This window comes from Cnephaeus nilssonii, assembly GCF_951640355.1.
Source record: "Cnephaeus nilssonii genome assembly, chromosome: 9".
Classification (NCBI taxonomy): Eukaryota; Metazoa; Chordata; class Mammalia; order Chiroptera; family Vespertilionidae; genus Cnephaeus; species Cnephaeus nilssonii.
This window is the reverse complement of record NC_137080.1, coordinates 84834251-84853363: the sequence shown is the minus strand read 5'-3', so window position 1 is coordinate 84853363 and position 19113 is coordinate 84834251. Positions and strand designations below refer to the sequence as shown.

Sequence of the window (19113 nt, the reverse complement as noted above, 5' to 3'; positions counted from 1 at the left end):
CTCCCTGTCCCGTAGCTGTGCCCACGTGGCTGAAGAAGCCCGAGGACAGCCAGCTGGAGGAGGGCAAGCCAGGCTACTTGCATTGCCTGACTCAGGCCACACCGAAACCCACAGTCATCTGGTACAGAAACCAGATGCTCATCTCGGAGGTGAGAGCCAGGCTGGCCACGGGGTGGGGTGGAACCCCCTCCCGCCGCTCCCGGGTGCTCCCCTCCACATTGCTCTTTCCCCGAGGCTGTCCTCAGGGCGGCGTTGGGGGGGCGGGGGTTCAGGCCAAGGCTTGTGTTGCAGGACTCGCGGTTCGAGGTCTCCAAGAACGGGACCCTGCGCATCAACAGCGTGGAGGTGTACGATGGGACATGGTACCGCTGCGTGAGCAGCACCCCAGCTGGCAGCATTGAGGCCCAAGCCCGTGTGCAAGTGCTGGGTGAGCTGGCGTGTGTGTGTGTGTGTGTGCGTGTGTGTGGGGAGAGCGCCTGGCCTGGTGGGCGGGAGAGTAAAGGGAGGGAGCGGCAGGCTCTAGGACCTTCGGGCCTGCCCCAGCCTGGCTCGCTGCCTCAGTCCCTCCTTTCCGCCCACTGCCCTCCCTGGACGGAAACAGAAAAACTCAAGTTCACACCGCCGCCCCGGCCGCAGCAGTGCATGGAGTTTGACAAGGAGGCCACGGTGCCCTGCTCAGCCACCGGCAGAGAGAAGCCCACTATTAAGTGGGTACGAGCAGGTCAGTACCGTGTGAGCCTGCGGGTGAGCAGGCAGGACCGTCTACTGGTCAGATGTGTTCATGTCTGAGGGCAGCTGAGTGCCCAGCATCATGTCAGGAACTGTGGGGACAGACAAGCAATGTAGGGCAGATTGTCGTCCAGTCAGGAAGAGAAAAGCCAGATACAGAAGAGGTCAGATTACGCTGTTAGCACATGAGACGAGTCAGGACAGTGATTGATTGGGCCAGGTAATGAATGCCCTTTTCAAAATAGTCATCCTTTTTGACATAAAAGTAACGTGGGCTCCCTTAGAAAGTTTCGGGAGAAAAAAAGTACAGAATCCCACCATCCATTATCTCTGGGTGTGTGCCCTTTTTCTTTTTCTATGCATAGCTTTATGTTTTATTTTATTCACTTGTTAAACTTGTCATACTTACTATAAAAATAGAAGGTGCAAATAACTATGTAACCTTGTATTCCTTTCTAACTAACAGTATACATAAACTTTGGCTTTGATGAGTGCGATAATATTCCAATAATTGGGTTCACTATAATTTACTTAAATATTCTCTAAATGTTGGAGATTTTAGTTGCTAATCATCCTTCCTCCATCCCTCCCCCTCTCTCCCTCTCTGTCTTTCTCTTTCTTTTTTTATTGCTGCAATAAACATCTTTAAGCCAAAGTTTTTTCTGGATTTGGGTTTATTTCCTTTGGGAAAGATTCCCAGAAATGGAATAATTATGTATAAAAGGGTATGCACATTTTTACAACCCTTGATGCAGATTGCCAAATTGTTTTATAAAGGGTTGGGCCAGTTTTCACATTCCCATGAACAGTGAGAGTTAGAGAGGAGGTTGTAGGTTTTGAGGAGGAAGTGGGGTCTCTGTTCAGGTGGTCTGAGGGCGTTTTCTGTGGGATGTGTGGCTCGCAGTGGATCTGAAGCCTGGGGTGGCGGCAGAGAGCAGGAATGGGCTCTAGGAGTGAGGAGTGCCATGCAGTGAGGTGAGAACAAGGCAGATTCAGTGCCCACTCAGAAGTGCAGTTTGGCAGAAGTGGAATGTTAAACAGGCAACAGATGGAGGTGAGACTGAAAAATTGAAAAAGGAGTAAATAATGGGAGCTTCCCGATGCCTGGCTCGAGTTTGGGCTTTGTCTGTAGGTACTCAGGAGTGATGGCATGTTTTTGAGTAGATACGAGTGACTGGGGGCATTGCCAGCCAGCCACCCGTGTAACTCTGGTCAATCCCATAATCTCCCTTTGCTGCCCCTGCAGATGGGAGCAGCCTCCCAGAGTGGGTGACAGACAACGCTGGGACGTTGCACTTCTCCAGGGTGACCCGCGATGATGCCGGCAACTACACCTGTATCGCCTCCAATGGGCTCCAGGGCCAGATCCGTGCCCATGTCCAGCTTACTGTGGCAGGTGCAGCTGTGGCCGGGCCCTGGGGCTGGGGCTGGCAGGCCCTGTGTGGCAGCAGCCTGCACCCTGCCAGCCCCATTGCTCACAGCCCCCTGCCCCTCGCTGGGCTCTTCCCATCCAGTTTTCATCACCTTCAAGGTAGAGCCAGAGCACACAACCGTGTACCAGGGCCACACAGCGCTGCTGCGGTGCGAGGCCCAGGGGGACCCCAAGCCACTCATTCAGTGGAAGGGCAAAGACCGCATCCTGGACCCGACCAAGCTGGGACCTAGGTAGGGCCATGTCCCTCCCACACTCACCCCACCTCTCCTGCAGCCCGGTCTCCCAGGAGCCGGCAAGGTGGGCAGTGCTGTGGCTTCTCTCCTGGCAGGATGCACATCTTCCAGAATGGCTCCCTGGTGATCCATGACGTGGCCCCCGAAGACTCGGGGAGCTACACCTGCATTGCGGGCAACAGCTGCAACATCAAGCACACGGAGGCCCCCCTCCTTGTCGTCGGTATGGGCTGGGGACGAGAAGCTACGGGGCCAGACTTCTTTCTCAGCTTTACTAATCGGACCCTTGTACATGGAGGGCACTTCAACCATGTTTGTGATGGGGTGGAAGTCTGCTGTGCCATGTCACAGTCTGTGTCCTTGCTTAGAGCTGGTGTCCTTTTCTTAATCGTCCACAGCTGGAGTGTGTGTGTGTGTGTTGAGGGTGCTTGTCCTTAGTGCTTCCTCTCAGGTCTCCTGCAGGAGCCACATGTCTCCCTGGGTGGGCGGGGAGGGGATCAGGTCAGGATGCATCAAGACAAGGTTCCTTTGTCTGTCCTGGAGGGCCAGGGAGGATGATGCCTCAGGTGAAAGGCCCTGACGAGGCTCAGGGACTTGGGGTTGGGGTCTGGCCGCTCCTGCTGCAAACCATCTGTATGCCCTTAGAGGCAGGTGTCGCTTCCTCTTCACGGCTTGTTTCTGCATCTGTAAAATGGGAGTGGCTTAAATGAGAAGGTCTCAACCTTTTTTTTGGTTTAGCAGCAGAATTGTTTTTCTAGACAAAGTAGGCAGTGCGGCTTGAACTGGACAACAGTGAAGTGACAGGCCCCTTGGTTGGAGCCCTTGGGTATGTGTGGGAGTTGGGGGCTTCTGCATCCTGGGTCTCTGTCAGTGTCTCCACGAGACCCTAGGCCATTGGAAGCCCCTAGACCAGAAGGGCCTTTCTGCACCTACGTTTCTCCAGGAACCTGCTCTGTGCTGGGCGCTGTCTGGGATTCTAAACCGGAAGTTCTCAGATGCTGCTCTTCGGGCCTGACCCAGGGTCAAGTCACTGAAGAAGCTTCTTAGCAAACAGTGTGGGCTTGTGGTGCCTGACAGGTGTGGATTTCATTCGTGCCCCTGGCCTGGTGTTCAGATGCAGAGCCAGCCAGGGGATCGCTGCCTGGGACCTCGGCATGGCCTGAGACAGCCCTTGTTAAAGCCGGTGATGGTGGTGACCCTCCCCGGCTCTCTCTGGCTTGACCAGGCCATCCAGTGGGAGGTTGTCGTATGTGTGGGGCGTGGAGGGGCTGGTAGAGCAGTAGGCTGGGTTTGCTTCAGCACCCCACACGGACCTCTCTGTGTCTCACTCAAGACAAGCCCATGCCAGAGGAGTCGGAGGGCCCGGGCAGCCCTCCCCCCTACAAGATGATCCAGACCATTGGGCTGTCGGTGGGCGCCGCCGTGGCCTACATCATTGCCGTCCTGGGCCTCATGTTCTACTGCAAGAAGCGCTGCAAGGCAAAGCGGCTTCAGAAGCAGCCAGAGGGCGAGGAGCCAGAGATGGAGTGCCTCAATGGTGAGGGGCCCCTGGAGGTGGGAGGCGGTGCCGTGGGCAGGTGCTGAGCGCCCTCTGGTGGCCATTGGAGGATGCCGGCAGCGGGGCTGGGGCTTGCCCTTGTCCCTGCAGCCAGAGCAGAGCTTCCCATCCCAGCTGGAAGCCTGGAGTTGGCCCCTTCCCAGGGCCTGGGCTTCTGAGGAATCTGGCTTAAGACTTCCTCATTGGAGCCTTTGCCAGCTTCCTGTGTTTCCCTGCCTTCTCCCCGTGGCACTAAGCCAGATCTAACTCCTATATATACTCATGTTGCTGGTCCACCTCTTGTCCGTCTCTCCTGCTCCCCCCTCCCCCGCTTATTAGTCTTTGAGTGCCCCAAAGGCAATCTGTTTCTCTCCTCCAACTGGGACCTCCCCAGGGGCATTTTTGCGTCTCCCCTCTAAGCTGAGGTGTTCAGATCAGGGCCTGGGTCTCCCTTGTGATTTCCCCTTTGTGCCTGTTGCGGGCTTTGCCTATAGATGGCCTTGTGGAAGCCAAAACCCGTATGTCTATATGGTGTCCAGGGACCAGTGACTCAGATGAGACGTGCTCAGCCATTTCAGAGGCTGTCATCCTTGCCTCATCCCTTCCGTTCATCAGTTGAGATCAGACCCATTTGGAGGAAGTAGAGGGTTGGGGGGGGGACGGAGGCCCCCATCGCGACCTGAGTGACAGGTGTCATCTCGGCACTTCCCTGTGCTCCTTCCCAGGCGGGCCTTTGCAGAACGGGCAGCCCTCGGCGGAGATCCAAGAGGAAGTGGCTTTGACCAGCTTGGGCTCTGGCCCCGCAGCCACCAACAAACGCCACAGCACGAGTGATAAGATGCACTTTCCGAGGGCCAGCCTGCAGCCCATCACCACACTGGGTAGGATGCCTTGGCCACAAGTCCCCTGCCCAGCTATGGGTCACCGCTTCTGTCCGAGGCTACGTCACGGCGGTGGCTCTGAAGTCTCTGAAACCCAGAACCTGGAGATGGGGGGGCGGGGGGGGGGGGGAGGGGAGATCTGGTCCAGTGTGTCCCCATTGCTTGTTCACACCCCACCTCACAACTTGTGTCATTCCTGTGTGTTACTGACTTAATGTTTTCTTTAGATTGACTCCTTTAAAAAAAAATAACTAAAGTTAGCTCTGTTCTAGGGAAATATGTGAGAAATTAGGGATTGGTGCCAGTTAAATTTTTCTGAGTATACATTAAACGTAGAACTATTAAGACATGTTTATCATGAGCCACCTGCCATTCTCATACAAACCACCGTTTGGAACACCCTGAGTATTAATCCCACCCCTTTATTTTACTGCTGGGGACCTTGAAGCTCAGGTGGGAGAGGAAAGGTTGGTTCAGGGTCACACGGCTGAACTTGGCCACCGCCCCGTCCGTGTGGGTGGGAACAGCAGAGACTCCCACTGCATGCCGGAGCTGCATGGCACCCTCCCAGGTCAGGGGCTTCCCCGCTTGGGGGCAGGCAGCTGGCGGACTCGGATGTGTACCCACAGGGAAAAGCGAGTTTGGAGAGGTGTTCCTGGCGAAGGCACAGGGCTTGGAGGAGGGGGTGGCAGAGACCCTGGTGCTTGTGAAGAGCCTGCAGAGCCGGGACGAGCAGCAGCAGCTGGACTTCCGGAGGGAGTTCGAGATGTTTGGGAAGCTGAACCACGCCAACGTCGTGCGGCTCCTGGGGCTGTGTCGGGAGGCCGAGCCCCACTACATGGTGCTGGAGTACGTGGACCTGGTATGCTGCTAGCAGGGGGACCTCGGGTCTCGGGCAGGGCAGCGTCCTCACGGGAGTTGGGGGGTACACCATGGGAACCTCCCCTCTGGTGGTCTCAGCTGAGACCTCGGGTTTGCCTGCTGTCACACCATTGAGATGCTCTGCCTCCTGCCCCTGCCCTCTGCCCCCAGCCCTGACACCTGCCTTCCCTTGACCAGCACCTCCCCTGCCAGCCCTGTGTCAGGTACCAAGTTTCTCCCGGCTTCACTGCACCCTGCACGGGCACCTTCCAGGTCGTCTTCTCTGACGCTGGTTTCCTGTGGTTATTTTTCTTTTTTCCTAGGGCTTGTCACCCCTTGAGAATAAACTTAACAGAACCCGGCTTTCCTTCCTTCCCGGCATCCCCGTGTGAGGCACCAGTGTTAGCCCAGCCACCAGCCTTTTCTTCCTACCCTGGTTGTCATGCCAGATCTGCCCCTTGCTCTCCATTCCCTGACTGACCTAGGCCTAACTCCTCCAGTCCTCTAAGGGCTGCTTATCAGCACCCCCTCCCGCCCCCAGCCCTGGGGCAGGAAGGGGAGGAGTCACCCTTTGCTCCCATCAGAAGTGTTTGAGTGCTTTGTGTACGTCTCTGCTGCGGGGGTCACCCCCTGTTTATGTCTAAGATGATAAACCCCTGGAGGGTGGGGGTCAGTACGGTGCTGTTTTTCTTCTTGGCACTTTGAAGGCAGGGGCTTCGTCACCGCCTCTCTGAGGCTCCTCTGAGGGCAGATAGGACAGTCCGCTCTGACGGACAGCTTCTGGGAGGCACCTGCTATGTATTTTTTAATTCCCACCGGACTTCCCTCACGGGAGGGGTGTCCAGTCGGGTGGGCGTTCAGGTCAGGACTTCTCACCATCTGCCGGGCAGGCACCTGTGAGCGCCTGCTTGCTTTGATGCCTGGGATATAACGGCTGGGCTCCGACATGACAGACTTGTGCTTTTCCCTCAGGGAGACCTCAAACAGTTTCTGAGGATTTCCAAGAGCAAGGATGAAAAATTGAAGTCACAGCCCCTCAGCACTAAGCAGAAGGTGAGGACAGGGAGGGGGAAGAGAGAGGTCCCCGGGGGTGGGCCAGGAGCAAGGGCAGTCCTCATAACAGGTTCGGCTCACTGAGGGCTCCCTGTGGGCCAGGCCCGATGGTAAGTACTGTGCCCGTGTTTTCTCCGTGGTTACAATAATCATCTTAATGTGTTGTCATCCACATTTTGTGGGTGAAGAAACTGTGGTTTAAGAGGTTAAGTGACTTGTCCAAATCACATAGCCTGGAAGTGGCTTTGTATTGCCCTGTTGTTTTTATATAGAAGAGCTGCTCTTTGCCTTTGCTACTGGAGCAAGACATTAGCTCCCTGCAGGGAACATTTTACTGGAGGAGCAGCTGGGAGCACTGAACTGGAGTAGCAGGGAGCACTGAGGTGGGAAAACAGGGAGTAGTGAGGTGGAGGAGCATCAGGGAGCTGTGAGGTGAGGAGCAGCAGGGAACCGTGAGGTGAGGAGCAGCGGGGAGCAATGAGGTGAGCAGCGGGGAGCAGCGAGGTGAGGAGCAGCTGGGGGCAGCGAGGTGAGGAGCAGCGGGGAGCAGCGAGGTGAGGAGCAGCGGGGAGCAGCGAGGTGAGGAGCAGCGGGGAGCAGCGAGGTGAGGAGCAGCGGGGAGCAGCGAGGTGAGGAGCAGCTGGGGGCAGTGAGGTGAGGAGCAGCGGGGAGCAGTGAGGTGAGGAGCAGCGGGGAGCAGTGAGGTGAGGAGCAGCGGGGAGCACTGAGGTGAGCAGCGGGGAGCAGTGAGGTGAGGAGCAGCAGGGAGCACTGAGGTGAGGAGCATCAGGGAGCAGTGAGGTGAGGAGCAGTGGGGAGCAGTGAGGTGGGGAGCAGCGGGGAGTGCTGAGGTGAGGAGCAGCGGGGAGCGCTGAGGTGAGGAGCAGCGGGGAGCTGTGAGGTGAGGGGCAGCGGGGAGCACTGAGGTGAGGAGCAGCGGGGAGCTGTGAGGTGAGGGGCAGCGGGGAGCACTGAGGTGAGGAGCAGCGGGGCGCCCTGAGGTGAGGAGCAGTGAGCTGCCTGAGTTTTAGGGGCCTGCTGGCCTGGGTGTGTCCCTGAGTGTGTTTCTTCAGGCTCCGCGTGTGGAAACTTTTGTGAGTGGGCTGGCCATGTTTCACCTACTGTGGTTTTCTCACTTTCACTCTCACTTTGGCTGTAGCTGTGCAGCCTTCCTTCCTGTTCTCCTGCCTCAGGGCAGAGGGCTGTGTGGGCACAGAGCCCTGGCTGGAGCCCGTGGTGGAGCAGGCCTGGGCTGAAGCGTGAAGAAGGGACGCTGGCCTGCTCCCCCGCCCACAGCAGGTGATCGCTTCTGCAGCCTGGCTCTCCCTGTCCACAGCCTGCTCCCTCTCCTCTGAGATGACCCACCTCCCTCATGTGCCTGGTACTGTTTCTAAGCTGACAGCAAAGTCACCTCAGAAACCAACCAAAGCTCAGGGCAGGTGGGCAGACACTGACTGCCGGGCCCTTCCAGGTGACCACCCCTGCCTTGTAGGCTGACTCAGGTCACAGACTCGGCAGGGCAGAAAGGTGTGCTGGCTGATGAGTCAGGTACGTGGGACCCTGGCTGCCCCGATCTCTCTGGGGAAGTGGTTCTGGGCCCTTCAGGTTGGCTTCCCATTACAGGGGAGTTTACTAGGCTCAGAGAGGGTAAGTGACCTGGCCCCAGGCCAGCTAGAGCGGGCCTCTTGGCACCTCACCCCTGCCTCCATCTCTAAGAAGCCAGAGGACAGGGCAAGCTGCTCCAACTGATGGGACGTCAGGACCCCAGAGCTCACAGATCAGGACATGCCTGGGGCCATGCCCTGAGGGCCCTTGGGGATGTAAAATGGAAGCTGCGGGGCATCGCTGGGGCACTTAGGATCAAGCGGGAGCTTGGGTAAGTGAGGATGCATGTGCCACACAGACTTCAGGTACCACACAGAGCAGCGAGAGGCATTCATTAAGAGATGTTGGAGACTCCACTTCCCTCCGGTGGACAGACAGCTGTGGTGAACAAAGAAGGCTTCCTGGTAGAGAAAGCCATCTGAGTTCAGTTCTCCAGGACAGGAAGTAGTTGAATGGCAGGAAGGGGATGGATTCAGGAGAGAGGGGACTCAAGGTAGGTTTCTGTGGCTGGGAGATGGGGACAGGGACATAGGCTGGCAGGAAGTTGGTTACCTCTGTCACATGGCCTGAGGGACGGTATTTTACTGAAAGTCATCACCGCCTTCGCTGAAGATCTCCCCCACACTTTTTTGAAAGAGGCATCTTAAATTTTATGGCGGAGCGTCAATGAGTTGGGTTCCACACTCTCTAGGGACAGTACTCAGCATCTGGTGGGGTGAGATTGCTTTAAAAAAAAAAAAAAAAGCTTTCTGGACCATACCTCACTCAGACTGAGGGAATCAGAAAATCTGAAAGTCGGGTCTGAGGAACTGCAATTTTCCAACAACCTTTTCAGCCGATTCATAAGCCCATCGAAGTTTGAGGAGTCCTTGCCAGTGGTTTTGAGACCTATGTGGGTCTCAATCAGTAGTTTAAAAAATACTGCTTTGGGGCGATTCCATGAAAATGATAATTCTTAGGAAATATATATTAAACCTGTAGATACTTCCTTGTGCTTAGTGAGGTACTCTGTTAACTTTATATGCCTAGGGGACCTGGGGAATGGAAGGAGAAAGAGTTAAGTTTTAAAAAAAATGTATTTTTATTAATTTCAGAGAAGAAGGGAGAGGAATAGAGAGATAGAAATGTCAACAATGAGAGAATCATTGATTGGCTGCCTCCTGCACGCCTCCCATTTGGGATCGAGACTGCAACCGGGGCATGTGCCCTGACCAGAAATCAAACCGTGACCTGGTTCATAGGTCGACGCTCAACCACTGAGCAACACCGGCTGGGCAAGAGTTATGTTTTTAAGGAGAGCTGGAGTGGTAGGCAGAGCTGGAACTAGGGTGCCATGCGTGGTGTGGGTGGGTTGGGGGATCCCCAGGAGGATTTCAGGATAGCAGTGGGATAGTGATACAAGTCAGGGAGGTGGGGGCAAGCTGGATGGGGCCAATGGGGGAAGAGGGGGAACATATGTAATACTTTCAACCATAAAGATTAAGAGAAAAAAAGTCAAAGACCCTGGCCCTGGGCAGTGGCATAATTGTAGATAATGCTTGTTAAGTAGTTGATAAGATGCTGGGGATTTTAAAGTCGGAGAACTGTAACCTGTGAGTTCTCTGGATCACCTTCAAGCCAATGACAGGACGAGAAGTAGGGTCGCTAGCAGCTGGTGGACAGAGCTTTATGCAGTCAGACGCCAGGACATGTGGTGGTACACACAGCCTGTTGTGAGACGAGCACAGTAGAGTCACAGTGGGTTAGCTGGAACCTGTTGAAAAGTTGGAAAGGAAGGGGCGGGTCTGGTCTTTATAACAGTGTTTGAACATTAATCCTGTGGCCCTCTGGTGGCGGCTTGCCCAGCAGTAAGGAAACACTTCATTGGCTTGGGTCTAACAGAATTCCCTTTTGCCGTCCTCACGTAGCCAGCATTTCCCCAAGCACTGTGATGAGGGCACGTTACAAAAGCCTTTGTCTGCCCCTTACAGATAATGAAGCAAGGCTGAGCAGTGCCCTGGGGTTTTGAAGCCTGAAGTAGAGTCCATTCACTTATGATGCCCACTTCAGTGGTCATCTGGCCCTTTTACCACCAGTGGCACTTGGGGTATTCTGAGGATGGCAGTCTGGGGACTGTTTGGGGAGTGTGGCCTCTGCTTGTTCCTTGGAGATGCAGTGCAGGCTCTGTACCCAGGGAACGCTTAGTAATCCTGGTAGATCTCTTCTTTAACCCTCCTCACTGGTACACACATTTGGTTGGAAGCTATCCAGAGATTTTTGTCTCATTACTTTATTATTATTTTTTTTAATCCTCACCTGAGGATATTTTTCCCATTGCTTTTCAGAGAGAGTGGCAGGGAGGGAGTGGGGATTGGGGAAGGGGGAGGGGGAAGAAAACATCAATGTGAGAGACACATGGACTGGTTGCCTCCCGCACATGCACAGACTTGGGGCAGGGAGCAAACTTGTGACCCTTTGGGGCACAGGCCGGCGCTCTAACGGCTGAGAGACACCTGCCAGGGCTGTGTCTTCACTTTTGATAAAGAAAATGCACCAAGAAGATGAGACTTTCCCCAGCGCTTGATGGTGCTTGCTCAGCGTATGCAGTGTCTGGTGGGGGTTTGGACCAGTGCTAACAGGACTGATGGTGGGGGGTTGGACCAGTGCTAACAGAACTGATGGTGGGGGGTTGGACCAGTGCTAACAGAACTGATGGTGGGGATTTGGATCAGTGCTAACAGGACTGATGGTGGGGGTTGGACCAGTGCTAACAGAACTCCCGGCAGTGGTGGACATGTCCCGTATCGGCTGCTGTGCAGCACGGTCTTCACTCGCCCCAGGTGGCTACTGAGCACAGAGAACGTGGCTACGGCCACAGAGAAGCGGAGCTTTTAATTTGTTAGGTTTTGGTTAACAAATAGTCACACGGGGCTCGGGACTACTGTTTCAGACAGCACAGCTTTAGACCATTGTTTCTTAAACATTTCAACTGAAACCCACAGTAGCAAAAAAAAAAGTACATTTTGCATCACAACCCAGCAACATTGGCATGGTTATATATTGTAAAAGTGAAAAATGTTATGAATGATACCCTTACAAAGTAATGCACTCTGATATTTTCTGTTCTGATTTTTAAAAATATGTTTGTATTGGTTTTTAGAGAGGGGGGGGAAGGAGGGGGAGAGAGAGCGAGAGAAACATTGCCCAGATGTGAGAGAGAAACATGGTCGGTTGCCTCCTGTACCCCAACGGGGACTGAAACCGCAACCTGGGCCTTTGCCCTGATCAGGAATCAAACTGGCAACCTTTCGGTGCACAGGACAACACTCAACCAACTGAGCCACATGGCCAGGGCGATGTTCCGTTTTTTTAATGCTGGTTAAGATGAACTAAGTTGGTTTCAGGACATACTTATAGCAAACCACAGTTAGCAAACCACCGTTGGAGGCAGCTGGCCCTCAGGGATGTCACTGGCCAGCACATACCGGCCGAGATTTGTCTTTGGAGTGACCCCTCTGCCAGTGCCCGGCTCAGCTCCTCTGGAAGCCAGGCTGGGGAAGGTGCACAGAGCCAGCAGCGATGCTGAAGGGCCAGGCTGAAGCCAGCACCCCACCACTGGGCTCACTGCTGAGCAGACGGCCCCTCCCGTGCCCCCAACACCAGTGATGGAGCCGGGAGGGGCAGCTGTGGTACTGAGGAGAGAGCCAGCTTTGGTGTCAGGCTGGTGGACAGCCTCAGATGGGATCCTGGGCAGGGCTGAGGATGAGCCCCACCTCACAGTGCAAATAAGAGGGGCAGCCACCTCGCTCGGGCCAGCGCACAGTAGGTACTCAACAAGTGTTCCTGTCTCCTCCTCTCAGATTGGGTGGCCTTCTCGCACTAGGTAAATTGGCAACAGCCCCTCTACCACTCCCATTCACTTCATTCCTCTTTGAATTTCAGGAACATAGAATTACATGAGCCATAATCTTTGGATAATTTATGACATACTCATTACTGGTCCACACATGGGCTGCTTTCATTTATTTAGTGAGTTATTTTTTTAACGTGCACGAGCGTGTGTGTGTGTGTGTGTGTGTGTGTGTGTGTGTGTGTGTGTGTTTGGTAAATTTTTATTTTGATATTTCAAACTTAGAAGAGTGTTAAGGCCCTAGCTGGTTTTGCTCAGTGGATAGAGCGTCTGCAGACTAAAGGGTCCCAGGTTCGGATTCCAGTCAAGGGCACATGCCCGGGTTGGGGACTTGACCCCCCAGTAGGGGGCGTGCAGGAGGCAGCCGATCAGTGATTCTCTCTCATCATTGATGTTTCTCTCCCTTCCTCTCTCTGAAATCAATTAAAATATATTTTTTAAAAGGGTGTTAAGAAAAGCTCAAGGAACTCCTACAAACCCTTTATCCAGATTCATTGGTTCATATTTGCTTCCTCATTCTCTTAATATGTATGTGTATTATTTCTTATATATTGTTGTAACCATTAGAGATAAGTTGGAGGCAGACTTTTGACTTTTTGCCATCAGACTTGTATAAAATGGTATCTCATTGGGATGTGGCTTATATTTCCTTGATCACCAACGATACTGGCTTTTGGCCCATTCTTATCTTCATCTCTCCATGAGTGCATTTATGTGATGGGTGACCTCCCCCTTGTGGATCCTGAGAATGAGTCTGTATGGCAGAACCACACAGTTGGCTGTAACCTGTTAAATAATATTCCCCAGGCCACAGGGATCTCTGTGCATTTCTGTTTGCCTTGTTTTTATATGTAAAAAAACACTACAGTGTCCCTCAGTGGTTGCTCCCAAGGTTTGGATAAGGTGACAGAGGCCTAGGGGCCATGGGTCTTTACCAACGCTGACCTATGCTCCAATTTTACCTCTGTTCCGCGTGGAGCACCTTCCCCCAGTGGTGGCAGCCTTCTGTGGGGATAATTTTTGTCTCCCTTCTAGACCAGTGGTTCTCAACCTGTGGGTCGTGACCCCTCTGGGGGTCGAACGACCCTTTCACAGGGGTCGCCTAAGACATCACGCATATCAGATATTTACATTATGATTCATAACAGTAGCAAAATTACAGTTATGAAGTAGCAACGAAAATAATTTTATGGTTGGGGGTCACCACAACATGAGGGACTGTATTATAGGGTCGCGGCATTAGGAAGGTTGAGAACCACTGCTCTAGACTATCCTCTCACTAGGAGCCCTGTCTTGCCTTTTCTGTTGTATTTCACCAGCACCCAGCTGTGTATGGTGTACAGTAGATGCTCAATTAGTATTTGTTCAGTCTATTGGTGTATACTTTTAAAATGTTAATATGACAACATAGTTCTATTCAGAATGTTCTATAAAAAGGTGCAAATTAGGCTGGGATGCCGTAACGGGTCACAACCAGACAGGAGGAGGTTGCGTGCGCAGGTGAGGCCCGGAGCAGAGATGGAGACAGAGATGGGGGGGCCGGCGAGTCGCGGACAGGGACGGGGGCCGGCCCGCCTCCTGAGGAAGCAGCGCAGCTCCCGGCGGTTCCCGTGCTGCGGAAGTGGCGGGTGGCCTACTGCGCGCAATATTGCGTGATGAGCTACTAGTCCTCTCTAATAAACGGGTAATATGCAAATTAACCATCACTCCATCACAAAGATGGTGGCGCCCAGTCCTCTCAGCCCTGCCGGAGTCCCCCAGTCCCATGGGGGGCAGCTGCTGAGGGTGGGCAGCATGAGCGGCCTGGCGGAATGCTTGCTTTGTCGCCACGGCGACGAGGCAAGCATTCCACCCTGGCTGCAGAGGGCCTCTGGGCAGCGGGCATGGAGCAGCCAGGGGTGGGGGGCGGGAACGCTTGTGTCGTCGCCCTGGCGACAAGGCAAGCGTTCCGCGCCTGGCCGCAGATGGGCCTCTGGGCAGCGGAGAGCCTCTGGGCAGTGGGCGCGGAGCGGCCCGAACCCGCAGAGCTACTGGCGCAGGGATTCATGCACAGAGCTTCTAGTATACATATAAAAGGCTAAGCGACCGTCTGATCAGCTGGTAGGTATGACACACTGACCACCAGGGGGCAGACGCTCAACACAGGAGCTGCCGAGGTGTGGTGACTTGGCAGCGGAGGTTCTCGGGTGATGTACCCGGAACCAGAGAGGAGGGAGCTCGATTCTGGGGTGTGTCCCCTGAGAACCACCATCTCACAATCTGGACCCTCGGGGGATGTCGGAGAGCCGGTTTCAGCCCAATCCCCGCAGGCCAGGCCGAGTGACCCCACCTGCGGAGGGACCCTGCTCACTCCGCAGACCACCTTCGAGCTGCGGTGCCACTCCAGGTGCGGTCAGCTGGAGAGGGACCGTGGGAGGTTGGCTCCAGGGTGTGTCGGGCCCATCTCGCCTAGTCCTGCCCCGCCGGCCACCTTCTTTTTTTAATACTTTTTTTTTTTTATTGATTTCAGAGATGAAGGAAGAGGGAAAGAGAGATAGAAACATCCATGATGAGAGAGAATCATGGATCGGCTGCCTCCTGCAAGTCCCCCACTGGGGATCGAGCCCACAACCCAGGCATGTGCCCTTGGCTGGAATCGAACCTGAGACCCTTCAGTTCGCAGGCCGACGCTCCATCCACTGAGCCAAACTGGCCAGGGCGCCGGCCACCTTCTAATTAATTTCCTATCAATGTACATGAATCCGTGAACCGGGGCACTAGTTCTATATAATACAGTCACATGGCTCAAAAATTGTAAAAGGGATTTAGTGAAATATATTTTGAACTCCTACACTTTGTAAAAGAGTTTGTCCTTATTTTGTAGAGCTAGATAGAGATACTCATGGTCCTTGACCCACACCTAGATATCTTAAAGAAATTCATGCATGTGCGCACCCATAAGACAGTCACAGCAGCACTGTTCTTAATAGCACAAAGCTGGGGAAAAAATCCAAATACCCATTGACATTAAAATGATTAAATATGGTATATTCAGGATGAAAACTCAGTAAAGTAGTCCCTGCACCCATCCCAAAGGATGAATCTCACAATGCTGAGTGAACAAATCAGGCAAAAAAACATATACACTTCGTATGCTTCTAGCCTTATCTGGTTCCAAAACGGGAAAACAATTATATTGTTTAGGAACGTGTGTGTGTGAAACCTAAGGGCTCCTTCCTCCTCATGCACTCGCCCTCCCCTCCAGAGGTGACTGCTGTCCTGACTTTATGGTAATAACTTCTTGGCTGTTCTTTCTGGTTTTGCCTTTACACACACGTTCCTAAACAATGTAATTCAGTTTCCCCGTTTTGGAACCAGATAAGGCTGGAAGCATACAAAGAGTATATGCTCTGGGGTGCCTGCATTGTTGGTTCTGTGTTTTTCACTTAGCGATGGTTACCTGGGTCTGAGCTTTTGTAATTATTTGTGAAAGTGTACATATATTTGATGAGCTTTGCTCTATAACTAGTAGAAAATACGTAATTTTGAAGTAAAAAGGATAAGGAAAACCCATTAGGATCTGAGCTGTGATCACTGCCCGGTTATTTTTCACAAGTGGTGACTATGTGCTCTCCCCACCCACGTGCCACTCACCTGTCTAGCACCTGCTGCATGTCCAGGTGGTCCCAGAGCTTAATTTCATTTAATCCTGTTCTTCCAACAACCCAGTGAGGCAGGCACCGTGACCCCCACTTTGCAGAGAAGGAAACTAAAGCTGTTGTGGCTTTGCTTAGGGCTTCCTAAGCATCACGCCGATGGCATTGAGGCCCACCGAGGGTTGTGTCGGGGGTGGTCACTTTGATCCCCTAGACTTGGGTGCTTTGATGAGTGAGTCCCTTTCTTGCTGCAGGTGGCCCTGTGCACCCAGGTGGCCCTTGGCATGGAGCACCTGTCCAACAACCGCTTTGTGCACAAGGACCTGGCTGCTCGGAACTGCCTGGTCAGCGCCCAGAGACAGGTGAAGGTGTCGGCCCTGGGGCTCAGCAAGGACGTATACAACAGGTAGAAGGACATGGTGGGCGGGGTGAGGGTAGAGGGAAGATGTGGGAGGTGTGGGGAAGGGCTGCTTAAATGTCTGCTTAGTCTAAAGCGGAGAGCCCAGAAGGGACAGAGACTTCCTATCCTCTCTCCAAGGGCGCAGCAGGCGTCCTAGCCTTTGGGACACAGGTCCCTGTCGCTCATAGATTTTTCTCTAGTGATAAAATACCATAAAACTTGTAAAAATAACTGGTAGGTTTTATAACAGTTTGCATATAATTTAACTATTTGTATGGTTCCCTCTGTAATTGCCTAACTTCCTGAATTGCCTAATTATTATTTTGAATCCTAAGGCTGGAAGCTCAGCCCCAGGGCCAGAGATGCTCTGGGATGCCCCTCCACACTGCGCGGCGCCTGGGGGCGCCCGGGAACTTCCCCTCCAGTCGCCCCAGGGCTCAGTCCCCCAGTTTGGCTGTTGCTTTAGTCATGATGGATGTATTACTAAAGCTTTTTAAATGTTCTTTCCATTTAACATGTTCTCCTTTTTCACATTTTTAAAACCAGTGCCAAAAGTATGTATGATTATTAGCTTTTTATTTTTATATTAAAATGTAGGCAAAATTTGGTTCTTAATGGAATTTTTAACCATCAATCCCATGTGGATGCCCCCAAATTTCATTCAGTGTACCCCTGTGTTACCAGTTTCTCGAGTGCCTTGAGGTAGAAAAGTTGGTTACGAGACCCAGACCTGGGATGAGGGATGAGACCCAGACCTGGGATGAGAGACCTGTGTCCCTCACCACAACCCACCCCACTCGGTGAGCCGCGGAGGCCTGCCCCCACCCCCACGTGTGGTTTTCTCCTGCAGCGAGTACTACCACTTCCGCCAGGCTTGGGTGCCTCTGCGATGGATGTCCCCCGAGGCCATCCTGGAGAGTGACTTCTCCACCAAGTCTGATGTTTGGGCCTTTGGTGTGCTGATGTGGGAAGTGTTCACCCATGGAGAGATGCCCCATGGCGGGCAGGCCGACGACGAGGTGCTGGCAGGTAGGCAGCGGTGTTTCCAAGGGACCCTTCCACATGTTTTTCCAGGTGGAGAGTTTGCTCAGGACCCTGGGGGCAGCTCAGCCTGCCTGCCCTCAGGGCTGGACATAGCAGACACACAGATATGGCCACTCCAGTTGTTGAAATACCTGCATATTGGTTGGTAAACACCCTCGCCCACAGTGACCACTCCAGCCACTGACGCCTGCCCATTGACCCCACTTCAGCCCCCATGCATTGGTTGCCTCTGGTGCTGTGTGGACCCGGCCCCCACCAGCCGGGCAGAGCTGGGGCCAGGGGAGTTACCCCTTTGGTTGCAAGATATTTCCCCTGTACTCCTTGAGTCAGTGCCCACCAGCCACTGGCCAGTGACCCCCACCCCAAGTCGCCCTCCGGTGGCTGCTTGTGGGTACTGCCGGCTCCACAGAGGGTTGGACAGGAGGGTACAAGTTGGACTAACTCTCCTCCCACCATTTTCCTGCAGACTTGCAGGCTGGGAAGACCAGACTCCCACAGCCTGAGGGCTGCCCTTCCAAGCTCTACCGGCTGATGCAGCGCTGCTGGGCCCTCAGCCCCAAGGACAGGCCCTCCTTCAGCGAGATTGCCAACACCCTGGGAGACAGCCCCGCAGACAGCAAGCCCTGAGGAGGCAGCCCAGGCAGGCTGTGCCTCAGGCCGGCATGGGCAGGGGAGGACCTCTTGACAGGTGCCTGCAGCATGATGGGCAAGATCCCTGTCCTCCTCGGCCCTACGGGCCCCACCCTGGCACCACAGGCACTGCTGAGGTTTGGGCTGGGCCTGCGATCTCCTCCTCTTTCTTACCCTCAGCCCTTGGGGAGGTTGACTCGGACCCGGACTGGTGACTAGGGCCTTGGGCTGGGCTGCTTTTTCTGCCACCCCTCCCCCCATCGGGGACAGTGTGGGTGCCTCAGGTAACACCAATTTCTGGCCTGGGTCTCCGCCCCTTGGCCAGGCGCAGTTCTGCCACTCACCTGCTAACTTGGCCCAGGGAGGGCTAGGCTGCAGAGGAGCCGGGTTGGAGGGGCGTTCCTTGATATACTCAAATTCCCGGGTCGTTCCGGCCCACGGGGCCCATCTCAGCGTCTGCGCCAGAACCGCGGAGGACACGGCCAGTGCGTCCTCCCCACATGGACTTGTGCACGCTGACCCTGACCTGTGTCTCCTCCCCACCCTCCTCTCCTTTCCTCATCCTAAGTGCCTGGCAGATGAAGGAGTTTCAGGAGCTTTTGACATTATATAACCCGCCCTTTTTGTATGCACCATGGGCGGCTTTTGTATGTACCGTACTCGCAGCGTAGGGTGGGAGGGCATGGGAGGGAGGGGTGCGTCTTGGAGGAGATGGGGACGGCGAGCCACCCCTGCCTCACACTTTTATTGTTGTTGTGTGTTTTGTTTTTTTACACTCACTGTTCTCAATAAAGAAGCCTTTTTTACAACCTGTTTCTGATGCTCATTCTCGCCGTTGCCCATGAATCATGTCCCATCTTCCCTTGCTTATCAGAAGGGGCCATGTGCTTTATGGAGTCTAAAGAGGCTTGGATGGGAATAACTGGCAGACCCTGGTCCTTCTTTCTGATTTTTGTGGAGCGGTTAAGGATGTGGGCTTAGGAGGCAAGACCACCTCTTGTCCATGGGATCCTCCGACTGCCAACCACTTACTCTCCGCTGGCTGGCCTAGCACTCACGCTTAGGTGGGGCGAGTGGAAGAGTGAGGGCGGACAAGTTGGAGTAGGTTTGGAGGAGTAGTTAATGACAGATTCAAGTCTCTGAATAGCTTTAAGACTTTAGGAGGGAGATGGAGTGGATAG

The 19113-nt window shown here is 54.0% G+C and overlaps 1 protein-coding gene across 1 annotated transcript in view; it reads left to right on the top strand.

Annotated features, from left to right (window-relative positions):
- The window catches only part of PTK7 (protein tyrosine kinase 7 (inactive)), a 59447-nt gene extending 40785 nt beyond the window's left edge, over positions 1-18662 (top strand). The window contains exons 8-20 of the mRNA XM_079779785.1: positions 16-149; positions 292-427; positions 602-721; positions 1976-2125; positions 2244-2394; positions 2493-2620; positions 3731-3934; positions 4660-4815; positions 5445-5677; positions 6649-6729; positions 16113-16264; positions 17109-17287; positions 17769-18662. Coding sequence (XP_079635911.1) covers positions 16-149; positions 292-427; positions 602-721; positions 1976-2125; positions 2244-2394; positions 2493-2620; positions 3731-3934; positions 4660-4815; positions 5445-5677; positions 6649-6729; positions 16113-16264; positions 17109-17287; positions 17769-17929 — 1985 coding nt within the window. The 3' untranslated portion in view covers positions 17930-18662. The remainder of the gene's footprint in view (positions 1-15; positions 150-291; positions 428-601; positions 722-1975; positions 2126-2243; positions 2395-2492; positions 2621-3730; positions 3935-4659; positions 4816-5444; positions 5678-6648; positions 6730-16112; positions 16265-17108; positions 17288-17768) is intronic.
- The last annotated feature ends 451 nt before the right edge of the window (positions 18663-19113 follow it).